Raw genomic sequence first — 14021 nt, forward strand, 5'->3', positions numbered from 1 at the left:
TATTACAGCCCTGAAGCTGTTCATTTCCTTTAGCACATTTTTTGTTATTTTACATACTGAATATACACCTTGGTTTATTAGGGACTTTTTTGGTTTTGTTTTGTTTTTAAGGTAAATATCATGTGCAAAGTTTCCTGCCAGCTCTCCAGATGCAAATTTCCAAGTTCTTTCAAGTCTGCTTTTGCTTGATCAGAAAACCTCATATGTGCACAGTGCAACAAATTGAGATGCATAGCAAATTTCAGAAACAAATGTGATTGATCTCCAACATTCACCCTAGGCAAGCCTGCTGCTCCTTGCACTGCTGATTCTTCAAGCAGCTGCAGAGTGCCTGTGCAAGGGTGTTTTGTATGCAGTTGTGGGTGTGGGTATCTTTAAGTTCGAGACAGAGTATGGGAGGAGTGTGTGTGGGTGGGTGGGGGGAAGCCTGGAAGAAGAACAGGTAAGAAGAGTGTAGGTCTGTGGTGCTTCCTGCAAAATTTAATTTCTATGAAACTGTTGGTACATGTAAAATGAGTTCTATAAAGCTTGACAATTGTATCTTTTTCTGAGAAATAAGCTTTCCACGAAAATTGAGTTATGGTTCCAATTAAAATAAACATACTCCAGAGCTGACGGAAACTAGAAATTCAGTTCAGTGATGATGGTGGTGTCTACAGAGTCAGCATTTTCCACGTCTTTGTCCATGAGAGGTTCACAGAAGGCCCCACTTCTGATCCCAGCTGAGATCTCTCTTCCTCCTCTAGACCCCAGTAAAACCCACTGATCGCATCCCTAGCACAGGGCTCACCTTGTCTTTATTGCCTTCCTTTGACAGACATGGCTTATCTCATCAAGCTGGGAACACTGCAGAGGCAGAAACCACCCCCTACACATACACGCCCCAGGTAGCACCAGCACAGGCTTGCAGACAGGAGGCAGGACCAGCTTACAGACAGAGAATGAAGAGGATGAAGGCAGGCCAGACTCTGGGAAAAGTAGACTAATGGTGTCTGAAAAAAGTTTCATTCATGCATCAAACACTAATAGAGGCTTGTGCTAGGTTCTAAGGAGAGAGAGGCAGTACTATGCTCTATGTCAGGGTGGGGGTGAGGAGCAGACAGGTAAGCTAACACCTTTAGTGTCACTGGCAAGGGAGGTTCTCAATAGCATGGGAACTTCCTATGATGCTCATAGAAAGGGGAGGAAGGAGGGGTGCTTTCTGCTCATAATGAGTCAGGGAGAGCTCCCCAGAGGATGTATCTGAACTGGGTCTTGGAGGATGACAAAAGGAAAAGGACATCCCAAACAGGGAGAAAACCATGTGCAAAGGCCAGGAGGACAGAAGGGAAGAGCGCGCCCAGAGCATTTGGGCAGAACCAGCCCACTGGCCAAGAGGCCGTGTGAGGAGTTGGGGGATGCACTAGAGAGGCAGCTTGTGCGAATCAGGAAGGGCCAGATGTCTGCACAGGGCTAGGGTGTGTCCTGCAGGCAGTTGAGCCCTTGATCTTTTCTCAGTAGCCAGGGCAGGGGCTGACGAGAGCCTGCTACAGGAAGGTGAACTGGGCAGGAGGCTGGAGGGTGGGTGGAGAGAATGGGACAGCAACGGGGAGCCCAAGGCCACCGTGCGAATGAGAAGAGATGAGTCCAGCTCAGTGGGGAGACAAAAGTGAGAGATGTGGAGGTCAGACTGGGCCATCTTGGCACTGACCAATCATACCAAGAAAGGGAGGGAAGGAGGAGTTAGAGAAGATTCCATTTCTCGCTCCAGGTGACCAGGTAGATGGCAACACCATTCACTGAAGCTAGGGGCAGACAAGAGTGGGCAGGGAAGGTGCTGAGTTCAGGCTTGGGCATGATGAGTCCCATGATGGGGACATCCAGCAGAAGTGGCCAGCAGGGGATTTCAGGAGGCCAGGGGGTCAGTCACATAAGAGGCAAGGTCAGGCTTAGGGGTAGAGAGAGTAGTGTGGGCCTGGTGGCTCCCATGTGGTGGGACCCTCCCGTGTTCCCTGTACCTTCTCCCCTTTCATCCCGGGAAGGCCGGTGGCTCCATCAACTCCAGGCTGTCCCTCAGGGCCCTGGGGAACATCAGTGACAATCAACCCACAACATTTCTGCTAAATATCACATACACACGCTTGCTAGAAAAGGAGGGCAGGGTTGGGAGGCAGGTGAGGCTGGTGGGCCCAGGGCCTCATGTCAGGTGCAAGGCAGGAACCTAGTCCTTGGCCCAGGCTGGGTCACTACTGACTGTGCACCTGTAGCTAACTGTCCTTCACTCTCTGGATTACATTTCCTCCTCTTTGGGGAAGTTAGAGACAGGGTTGGACCAGATGGTCTCCAAGGGTCTCCTACCCCAGGCCCAGCCCTGATGGCCTATGATTCCAAGATTCTTTATGAATCTGTGTCTCCTGTACAGACGCTTCTTGACTTACAATGGGGCTACATCTGATAAACCAATTGCAAGTTGAAAATATCTTAAGTCCAAAATGCATTTAATACACCTAATCTACTGAACATCATAGCTTAGCCTAGCCTAACTTAAACATACTCAGAACACTTCCATTAGCCTATAGTTGGGCAAAGTCATCAAACACAAAGCCTATTTTATAATAAAGTGTTGAAATCGAAAACAGAATGGCTGTATGGGTACTCAAGGTAAAGTCTCTACTGAATGTGCATCACTTTGCACCACTGTAAAGTCAAAAACATCTTAAGCTGAACCATTCGTAAGTAGGGGGCCATCTGTATTGACTATGATAAAGCAGCAAAACAATACGTAGGATGATGTTTTTCTTGGCTGCTGCTTCTTTCGAATCTCAGCAATGATTCAGATGAGGAGGATTTCTGTTTACAAACAGCTAGCTGCTCTCTCCCCATCGCGAACCTTGGACAGTGCTGGGTTTTGCAATCTGTACACCCCTCCCCTGCTAAAGGAAGCCCCACAGCCACAGAGATGGGGAGAAGACTTCAGTTGCTCACCGGGGGCCCGGGTTCACCAGCAGGTCCATCCTCTCCAGGAGATCCAGGGGGTCCCATGAAAACATCAGTTCCTGGTTTTCCTGGAATCCCAGGTAAGCCAGGTGGCCCTGGGGGTCCTGGAGGACCCTAAAAACACAAAGACTCTGTTAGAAACAGTGGGGGAATACTGAATGAGATACTGAATATGTGCTTCATGCAATCTCTCAAATTCTTTCAACAATCCTACATGTAGGGTTTGGTGATCCCACTTAGCAGATGGGGAAACTAAGGCTCAGTGAGACCATGCGACTCAAGGGCTCTCAGACACACAGCTAATTAGTAGCAGAACTGGGATTCGAATCTCAGTCTTTCTGAGCCCATCATATCGTGTTTTCTCCCAAAAGGCTGAATACAAGAAAGATCCAATTAGTTGGAATTCTGAGAGGTGCTCTGGTGAACTTAGTTTTCTGATTAACTGTGAGGTCAGTCAGGACAGATCACGAGGTCAGGAGATCGAGACCACCCCAGCTAACATGGTGAAACCCTGTCTCTACTAAAAATACAAAAAATTAGCCGGGCGTGGTGGCCGGCGCCTGTAGTCCCAGCTACTTGGGAGGCTGAGGCCGGAGAATGGAGTAAGTAAACCTGGGAGGTGGAGCTTGCAGTGAGCCGAGACCGCGCCACTGCACTCCAGCCTGGGCGACAGAGCAAGACTCCATCTCAAAAAAAAAAAAAAAAAAAAAAAAACTGCTTGTGGTGTAGCCTTGTTTTTAAAACTCTTTCTGAAGTGCACTAGTGTTTTTAGCCCATTGCTGGGTTGGCTGATCCCACCAGGCTGGGAGATTCATTTGGCTCCCATTCCATTTAACCACGGAGTCCAGAACCCTTCTGGCCCTGGCCATGAGGAGTGGGCAGAGGGGCAGCCAAGTGGAGCTTTCAACCAGGGATTCAGCACAGGTTCTCAGGGACAGAGGCACCAGCTGCAGCTAGAGAAGGTAGAAGCTCCCCAGGGGGCAATTTCAGAAAGGACTGGTGGAGCTCCAGCCTTGGCAGGAGGCCAGGGGAGCAAGAGGCACCAAAGAGAAAGAGTAGCCTGGAGAGGGAGGCAGGGAGGGAATGCATAAGGGAAGGAGATTTCAGGAAGGTTCTGGAAGCTGAAGTAGAATAGCCACCCAGAGACAAAACCAGCAGGTCTCTTTAATGAATAGGTTGAGAGGAGGGGGAGGGAGGATTGAAAGCCAGTTGGCAGAGGTGAAGGGCACTGGGCACACCTGCTGCAGGGCAGCCTGCTCAAGAAGCCCACCAGGGAAAGGAAGAAGGTGGGGTGAGGAGGTCCTGAAGATAAATGTAGGCTCGTACTCACTTACAATGCAACTGATCAAAGTGAACAATTTCAAACATACATACAAGTACAAGGAAAAGTAGAATGAACCCCCATGAGCTCACTGCCGGCAACCCCAGCAGCGGCCAATCCGGTTTCATCTGTCCCTGGCCCCCACGTCCCTCCCTCTGGGGTTACTTTGAAGGCAGTCCCAGACACCAGGTTGTGTCCTCCTTCACACTCACTCTCAGCAGCTGCTCACTGCCCACCAGGTCACCAGAGCCAGAGCCGACGTCCGAGCCCCAGCCCAGGCCAGAGCCCTCTGCCTCTGCTCCTGCCTGGAGAGAGAAGAAATTTCCACTACTTGCATTTAACTGCCAGACTCCAAGGACAGCCACGTCACTGAAAGTTTTCTCCAAAATGGGGAAATGTTTCCTATATCCTATAGCCCGATAATTTCTGCTCCCCGTTTTCTCTCTGACTTTTCTCCCACTCCCCTCTACAGCTACCCTTCTCTCTTGCCGCCTCCCAGCTGTGCAGCCCACTCATGTCCTCGGCCTCCTTTCCTGCCTTTCAATTCCCAACTCATCCTTCAAGGCCCAGTTCCGCAGTCTCCTCCTACACGAAGCCCTCCCTACCCCATTTCCAGGCAGAATTCTCTCCCTCCACAGTGCTCCCACTAGCCTCTGTCAAGGTCTCAGTGAGATGCTAGGACCACTTGACTCGAAGCTTAGTTGTGCGTGGGTCCATCGGCTCCTCTAAACTAGGGCTCAAGAGCCAGCCCAAACCTGAGACACACTGGGTGCCCAGAGTCCAGCAGGAGGCCGAGCACCCAGAGAGCCCTCAGTGCATACTTGAATGGCATCAAATGTATCTGAAGAACAAGGGGAATCTTCAAAACACCTTTCCAGCACTTAACTCCTGAAGACAAGAACCAGGCAGGGCCTAATTCATTCATTGAATGTGTGTGTACTGAGCACCCCCTGAGAGGCACCCAGAAGAGCTGGGTTTGGGGGTTACAGCTGTGTTTAGGAAGGTCACAGTGGTGGGAACATGTGTGTGGGGGAAGGGAAGTGGTGACATGGAGGTGGAGAGACCAGTTAGGAGGCTGGTGCCATCGCCCAAGAGAGGAGGAGGAGGCACTGCACAGCTAGACTCAGGGGGACTTGGGGACACACTGGGCAGGGCTGGGGAAGGCAGAAGACCACTCAAGGATGTTTCTCTCTTGGTGACCACATAGATGGGGTGCCATCCCCAGAGATGGGGAACCCAGGAGGAGAAGCAGGTCTGGGGCATGGGTAATGAGTCCAGCTTGGGAAGTGTTGAGTTCGAAGAACTTCTGGGACACTCAAGGTGCAGGATTTAAACTGGATAGAAATCAATTCTGCTGCTGCACACTGCAGAGTCCTAGTAGAGGCAGAAAGCCCTAGGGTCTGACTGCAAGATACTTTGGGGACCAAAAAGGAGAGTCCTCAGCCTGTGGCTGTTTTGGCTGCATCCCTGGTCTTACACCTGTGTGTGTGACAAGCCTGGATGGGAATCTCACCGTGGGTCCAACAGGCCCAGAAGGTTCAGGAGGGCCAGGAAGCTCCTCCCCAGCATCACCCTAAAGAGAACAAAATGGTCAGTGAAGTGCTGGAACTCTGTTCCTACCATCTCCCCACCTTTCTGTAGAAATCGTGCTCATCTTTAAAATCAGGATCACACAGGAAAGAAAAATGGCATGTCCTTTGCAGAGACAGCTTAAGGGAATGCCTTGTCCCACCCCAGGGCTCAGAAGCCCTTTGTTTCTGAGCCATAGTTGGAGGGCACAGGCTGTGGTGGAAAGAGCTGACCAGTATGAGCACGCATCACACACACCCTCCCTTCTTCCAGGATTTATCCCCACCCTCTGATCTGGGCCCCGCTAGAGCACCAGTGCTCAGTGCTCAGGCCCAGTGTGGACTCCCCTGAAGCCTGCCCTGCCCACCTGCTCCTCTCACCAGGGCGTGTGACCTTTACAGGAACATCATTGCTCACAGTCTGCCCCTCTGGGACCGTGTGCCCCTCAACGGCAGGCACAGTGCCTGAATCACCTCCAGGTCCCAGCACCTGGCACAAGGCTAGTGCCCCAGAAAATGCTTTTCGAATGACAGAAGCACACATTTGGAAAAGAGGCAGATGAGAGAAAATGACAGAGTGGCATCCCAGGAGGTTTTGGCTGTCAAAAAGGGCCCAGAGAAGTAGCTTCTCTGACAAATAAGGTGACAGGATGGCCAGATCCACCAAAAGGAGAGAGGAAATGTCCACAGTAAAGTCCCCAAATCTGCGTGCCTCCTGCTACACCCCAGAGCCCTACTGGCATCTGAAGTCCACTGAGGTAGCCAGAGGCAGAGAGAAGTGAGGACACCACCCTCCCCAGCCCTGGCCCTCCCTTCCCCACACCCCGGTGGGCACTCAGGAGCCCCAGGACGGGAGCATCATCTGCTGCAAGGAACGGCCTCTGTGCAGCCCAGAGGGAGGTGAGACAGGCAGAGGACCAGGGTCATGGTGGAGATGAGAAGGCTCCCAGAGGCAGCCAAGCTGCTGCCTATGGCCAGAGCAGGCTCCCTGGGCAGGATCTCTTGACTGGGGTCACTGTGGACACATCCCCCTGGGAACAGCTTATCACCAATAGGTGTTTTGGTAAGAGGAATTTGTTATTCCCGCAGTGACTGACACCAGCTAAAGCACTTCTATAAACATCCCCTCACGTCATCCCACACCGCAGGGTCATCATCACCACCTCCATTTTACAGATGGAGAAACTGGAGCAAAGAAATAGTAAAGAACTTTCGGGAGATCCCACAGCTACAAAAAGGCAAACCTAGGCCTGTGGTCCTCAAAAGCTCTTGTCTGCCCAACATTTTCCCAGGAAGAAAATCAGGGGCAGAGCCCAGAGCCCGGACACAGAAGTGAAGAAAACTGGTTGCAGATGTGTGGCAGAGCCAGGTGTGGAATCACAGGACCCTTTGATACTCGACAGAGAAGCCAAGGCCCACGGAGGTCAAGGGACTTGGCCACGGTCACCAGGTGGTGAGAAGAGACTCAGTCAGAACTGCCCAGTGCCCTTTTCCTGATTCTCCCAGACCTACAAGTCCATTTCTTTTGGGCTTAGCCCTCTTGCTGCTTCTGCGATCCCCTTGATCAGAGTGGGCTAAATGAAACCTAAATAACATGTTCAGGACACTTGATCAGGAGCCAAAGTGTTCCCCAGGATGGTCACAGCACAAACCTTTTCTCCTTTGGGCCCAGCCTGTCCTTTCATTCCCACATGTTCTCTTTGAGCCTGAAACAAGAAGATTTGGTTAAAACGTGGCCACAACATATTTGGGACATGGGGCTGCTGAGTTCCGATGACATTCCCTGGTCCTGGTCAGTGAGCTGGGCATGAGCTAGGGCTTGTACTGGGCTGAAGTCAGTGAGCCCCATGAAGAGAGAGGCTGCCTGATCACTGCACCATCCCCTGCACCGGCAGATAATAGGCTCTCAGTACCTATTTGCCAAATGACTAGTGGGAAGAGCCTGGCATTTGGAGTCACCCACACCTGACAATCAGTCTTCTCTCTCACTTGTGTTCCACAACACAGATTTTTAAATATATTACTTCATTTCCAGGGCAACATTCTCCATATATTTGTTAAGATCTATTAGTCAGTCCTTAGAAATGTAATGACATCATTGTGACCAGTGTGGGCTTTGCTAATCAACTTCTGGCTCCCGTCTGAAGACAGTGGTTGTAAACAGTGCAGAAAACCAAAGCACTAAAAAATCCAGAGACAAAGGCTCTCACTCCTACTGGACCCCTAGGAGCAAAGCTCTAATCCTTTCTGGGCCTCATCTGCAAAATAATTCTAGACAGCTAATTTATTGAGCATGTACTATGTGCTGGGTCATGTTTTCCATGGATGAACTCATTTAGTCCTCACAAATCAAGAGGTAGGTTCTATGATTATGATTCCCATTTGATGCATGAGTCAACCGTGACAGAGAGAAGTGAAGAAAACTGGCCACAGATATGTAGCAGAGCCAGGCAAGCTATACTGTCACGGTGACTCTGAGATTCAAACTGACCTAGAGTCACCATGGCAGTATAGCTTGCCTGGCTCTGTTACATATCTGCCAATACTGATCCTAGAGGCTGGGCCAATACTGATCCTAGAGGACGGGTGCAGCGGCTCACGCCTGTAATCCCAGCACTTTGGGAGGCTGAGGCAGGTGAATCATCTGAGGTCAGGAGTTCAAGACCAGCATGGCCAACATGGTGAAATCCTGTCTCCACTAAAAACAAACAAATAAGCAAACAAAAAAATTAGCCGGGTAGTAGCGGCACATGCCTGTCTGTAATCCCAGCTACTCTGCAGGCTGAGGCAGGAGAATCGCTTGAGCCTAAGAGGCGGAGGTTGCAGTAAGCCGAGATCACGCCACTGCACTCTAGTCTGGGCAAGAGAGTGAGGCCCTGTCTCAAGAAAACAAAAACAGAAACAAAAAAACTGATCCTAGAGATATCCCAAGGTGGGTGCCTTCTTGACAATCTTGTGCTTTTAGACTCTGCTCAGGAATCGGGGCATTCATCTGAGTTCATTGCAGATCCCTAACGTGGGGACTTAGCAGGAATGTCTTCATCAGACATCAACCATGTCTCCGTTTCTCTCTCTCATTCTATCTCTAACTCTCTCTGTGTCTGTCTGTCTCTCTCTCTCTTCCTTCTCAGAGCTTTAAAAAATCTATCATAAAAATTGTAAGCCACCATAGTAGAAAATGTATTAAACCACAATGTATTAAAAACCTAACAACCTTCCACAGTTCCACCACTTTGAGGCAACAGCTGCCAACATTTACAGAGGTTATTTCCTTCTAGTGTTTTTGCATGTGTGTATTTTTAAACAGTTAACCACACAATATACTCAGGTTTACAACCAGCTTCTTTCACTTAACATTATATGCTAAGCATTTCCCCCATCATTAAATATTTCTAACAGGTATAATTTTATTAGCTACATAATGTTCCATTGTTTGAATATACTTTAATTCAATTAATCTTCTATTGTTGGCTAATTAAATTATGCCCAATTTTTCTCTATTAAACACTGAGATTAGCATCCTTGTAAACAAAGCCTTTTTTTAAAAAGCGGCAACAACAAAGGCTATCAGACTATCTCCACTAGAATCAATTCCTAGAAGAGAACTTTCTGGGTCAGCAATATGCGCTCTTATGATTGTTAATATATGTGGACAAAGAGCTTCCCAGGAGCAGTAACTCTCACACTCCCATGAGCACAGCCAGCCTTACCAGACTGACTTCTCAAAGCTGAAAACATCAAGGGTCTAAGGAAGAAACTGACCCAGTTTCTTCAACAGATTAATGGCAAAAGGGAAAAAGAAGGTGGGAGACAATTAGAGATTAAGAGACACTTAAGAGACGTATCAACCAAATGCAATGTGTAGACCTTGTTTGGATTCAGATTCAAACAAACTGGAAAGAGGTATTTTAAAACAAAATAGCCAGGGTATTAGATAATACGAAGGAACCCCTGCTAATTTTGTTAGATGCATCGTGATACTATGGCTATGACCAAAACAAAGGTACCAGATCACTCTATCAGCCGTACACACTGAATTATTTACCAGTTAAATAAATGACAGGATGTTTGGGGTTGATTTTTGAATACTCCAGTATTCCCCTTCCCTCCAAAAAAGATGGTGGTAGGAGGTGGAACAGATGAAGCAAGATTGTCAGTGTTGATAATTATCCAAACTGAACGATGGGTATGTGGGGGTTAATTATACTATTCTAAGCTCCTTTGTCTAAGCTCCTTTGTGACATTTTTAGGTTTTCAATAATAAAAACTTAAAAAGAGAAAGAAACAGGAGAACCGGCTCTATCTGTGCCCGATGTGGCATCACTAGGGAGATTTGAACTTGGTGCTTTGTGTATACCTTGGGGTGAGGTGCAGAAGAGCAGGGGGACATTGTTTGGGAAGTCACAGTGCATGAGCGGGTCAATCCAGAGCTGGCTGCCCACTAGATGCCCTGCAAGCCCAAAGCCCCAGCCCCAGTGTCTCAGTTACTTGGTCTAGCACTGGACTCAGACACCTGCATTGTTTTAAGCTTCCCAGCCATCTCTAATGTGTGACCAGAGTTAAAAACCAGAGTTGTTCTTCACCTTTTTTCCTTTTATAGATGATGACAAGGAGGCCCAGGGCCTACAACAAGTCAGCGGCATCTCTGGAAGCAGAACCTCGAACTCCTAGCCCCCAGTCCAGGATCTTCCCACCACACCACACTCTCATGGATGAGGACTTCAGCTGGGTGAAGCTCAAGAGCTCCAGCTTTGCAGGCCAGCATGCAGGTTCAAATCCCAGCTCTACCTCTCAGAGGCAGGCAACAGTGGCAGGTGACTTTACCTCTCCACATCTTATCTCCCATTCACCTCATACTGAAGAGGAGTGTGGTAAAGAGAATCAGGTAAACTTGGAGCACAGAGTGATTAATCAATGTCAGTTCAGATGGCTTATTTCCTGCCGCTTGATTGTGAATTTGTTGGGGACAGGAGTGAGGTCACATTCATCTCTATCTACAAGTGTCCTGACTGAGGGCCCAGAGCCGCTATGTGTCCAGTCAATGAGTGAATCAACGAATGAATGCAAGACAACTCTAAAGAGACAGGAAGCAGCATGATAACCGCTATAGAAGGCCCCGGAACAAGGGGCATTCAGGACCTCAGGGGGCTGTCCTGATCTCCCGTCCCACAGCCCCTCCCCTCACAGGTCAGTCCTGCCGCACCGTGGCCAATGGGCCACATGACTGTAGCTTGAGTGGTGGCTTTCAAAGTGTGCACGACCAAGTGGTGTTTGGGGAACTGATGAGCCAATGCTGGTCACCAAGGAGATATTTTGCTTTAAAAATGTGTTCACATTGGAAGAGCAGTCCCTCTTCACACAAGCCCAAGCTGAGGGCCAGGTTTGGGTTTCCTATTTCTAAGAGACACAGTTATAGTCCTTAAGTGGTGACAACCCCAGGTGTGTGTACAGAGCTTTGTAAACGTTCTCCAACCTGCATTCATTCTCTGACTTGGCCTTGCAGCCACTCATTTTCACAGATGAGGAAATGGAGGACCAAAGAAATCAACGGATTTGCTTAAGGTCACACAGTTGTAGCCAAGAGTCATAAAAACTCATGTTGGCAGGGACTTGGAGGTCACCCCCCAACACACACACAGCACTGATGCTCTCATCCCCTCTACAGACCCGCCACGTCTTACTGTCAGCTTTGTCCCCAGAAGAACACTGACTGTTAGATCTCATTTCAATCCAAAGATCAGTTTGGGACACAAAGCTAGGTCCCCTTGATTTTAATCTCTTGCTTTTTCTCTATGAGCTGGAGTTTCCTCAAGTGTTCCCCAGGTTAAAGCTCCTCAAATGCCCAAATTTGCAAACCAACGTGAAAACCTACCTCTGAGAAAGCTGGGGGCCAGCCCCTCCCACAACTCTGGCCTTTCTTTCTCTCCCCTGTAAGGTCTGCCAAGTCAAATCTTACAGCTCTATGCCACTTACTGGAGTGACCCATCTTTCAGGAGCCACTGTGGGCAGGGGCAGCGGTGGCCCATCAGGGGGAGGGCTGCCGGACTCTTCACCCCCAGCTGTGATGAGGGGCTCCTCTGTTGTGGCTGCTGCCAAGTCTTCTTCATCACCAGGACCCTGAAAACAAAACCAGCATTAAGGCACCACCTCACCTCGCTCATGAGGCTGCCAGGGAGTTGTAACAGTCGTTTCTGTGGTGCCAGCCCAGTTTCAAAGCACGTTCTTACCTACGATCATCGTTACCCCCAGCACACCCCTTCTGAAATATGCATCTCTTCTAAGCCTCAGTGCCAACTGTGGACCACTCATCTCTGAGTAAATTCTTGGGCAAGGCTAGGAGGGAGCAGGGCTGTGGCCGCTGCTACACTCCAGCATTGTGTCCTGCCTCCTTCCAGCAGCTGCCCACCCAGACATGTGCTCATAACCAAGCTACAGGTGCCCCTGCCAAGGCCAAGGATGGCTGTTGTCGCATGATGCAGACCTGTCTCTCCCCTGTGAGCCAGAGAGGACACCAGATGACACTTACAGAAGTGACTGCCTGCTCAGGGGCCATGGTGGCTGTGAGGGGAGCCAGGCCATCTGTGGGGACCCCACTGGCTTCCTCATCCTCAAAAGTACTGAGGGACACTTCGGTTGCAGCTGCAGCTGTTGTTAAACTGTCTTCACTGCTTGGACCCTGAAATGAAATTGGCATGAGGAGCTGTGCCCCTTCGCCCATGCCCCTGGTTCAGTGGGTGTGAGGCTGGGGGGTGGAAAGCGCTAAAGCCTCAGATAACTGGAGGCTCCATGATTCCCTTTCCTTTGCTCCTCCAGGACCACACCTTCGCCTGGAGCTCCAGCATTAGAACGTACCTTTCAGGGAATCCTCCCACCCACCCCAGAGTCCCCTCTAGCACATCTCTGCTAAGCACTTCTCTGGCCTTAGCTTTGTGAAAGGAAAATAAATCTCAGGATCCCCAAATCAATAAGCCAAAGGGGAAAAAAAAATCAAGCTGGGAACTCCTTAGGGCAAACCTGTCTCCCATTCTAGCCCTTAAAAAGATAGCTACTAAGATAAGAAAAGCTACATACTTCCCTAATAATTTGCCCATAAAGAAATTCCTTGCAGACAAAGGACAGACAGAACTCAAAGTCACCCCTCTGCTCACGGAAATAAATGCATATCCGATTGCTTCCTTTGGAAAGGCTAATCAGAAACTCAAAAGAATGCAACCATTTGTCTTTTATCTACCTATGACATGGAAGCCCCCTCCCCACTTTGAGTTGTCCTGCATTTCTGGACAGCACAAATGTACACCTTATATATATTGATTGATGTCTCATGTCTCCCTAAAATGCATAAAACCAAGCTGTGCTCCAACCACCTTGGGCACATGTTGTCAGGATCTCCTGAGGCTGTGTCACGGGCGTGTCCTTGACCTTTGCAAAATAAACTACCTAACTTTCCTGAGACCTGTCTCAGATATTTGGGGTTCACATTTTGGCAACCAAGAAGGGATTCTGAGTGGAGGTGCCACTGACCTTTGACAAATCTCATATTGGTGCTTGATACCAGCTCGAGCTTTCTTTATGGTTCAAACCAATAGGACAATTTGCTGAGGCCTAGGAGCCTCCCCTCCAGAGAATCCCTGATCTCCCAAAATTTGGTCAAGATCTAAAGTTTATTTTGCTGTACAATTCTTTTTTTGGAGTCTTACTTGCTTCTAACAAGGAATGCAAGTTTTCTTGCTTCTAGGATGATGGAAGGCACCTAACTCCTTTCTGGAGTTTGAGCTCATTTCTAACAGGGAAGGCAAGTTTAAATCCTTTCCTGCTTCTAGTGTGGTAGAGAGCAATCTTCTGCCTAAGACCTATCTCTGGTAAGTAGCTGAATTGGGGTTTTGTCGTGGCTGAAGTTAAGATTAACAACCAGCTGTTCCTAATTTCTCCTTACTATTAAAGTGCTCAGTAATCATGTTGTTAGGGTTTTTTTGGTTGTTGTTCTGGTCTTTCTCCCATCAGATTTGACCAGCTCTACCTGACTTGATCAAATCTGAATGAGAATTCTAAATTATGGGTAACAAGACCTCTCTGAATTGGCTAAAATTTCTCACAGCTGCAAGAGAGGGGGAAAAAAACACAACATGCACGTTTGCTATCCTTGCTTCCTGTCTTAA

At 48.9% G+C, this 14021-nt stretch overlaps 1 protein-coding gene across 3 annotated transcripts in view; it reads right to left on the minus strand.

Annotated features, from left to right (window-relative positions):
- Positions 1 to 14021, minus strand: part of COL15A1 (collagen type XV alpha 1 chain) — a 126861-nt gene that overhangs the window by 42809 nt on the left and 70031 nt on the right. For 2 of the 3 annotated variants that reach the window (XM_016961321.4, XM_016961322.4), the window contains exons 10-16: positions 12392 to 12541; positions 11839 to 11982; positions 7518 to 7571; positions 5811 to 5870; positions 4510 to 4602; positions 2965 to 3090; positions 1998 to 2060 (exon numbers count right to left, since the gene is read on the minus strand). In XM_016961321.4, coding sequence (XP_016816810.3) covers positions 1998 to 2060; positions 2965 to 3090; positions 4510 to 4602; positions 5811 to 5870; positions 7518 to 7571; positions 11839 to 11982; positions 12392 to 12541 — 690 coding nt within the window. The remainder of the gene's footprint in view (positions 1 to 1997; positions 2061 to 2964; positions 3091 to 4509; positions 4603 to 5810; positions 5871 to 7517; positions 7572 to 11838; positions 11983 to 12391; positions 12542 to 14021) is intronic. The other variant, XM_016961323.4, reaches the window with a different exon arrangement.

The sequence above is a fragment of the Pan troglodytes genome, chromosome 11 (assembly GCF_028858775.2).
Source record: "Pan troglodytes isolate AG18354 chromosome 11, NHGRI_mPanTro3-v2.0_pri, whole genome shotgun sequence".
In the NCBI taxonomy this organism is placed as follows: Eukaryota; Metazoa; Chordata; class Mammalia; order Primates; family Hominidae; genus Pan; species Pan troglodytes.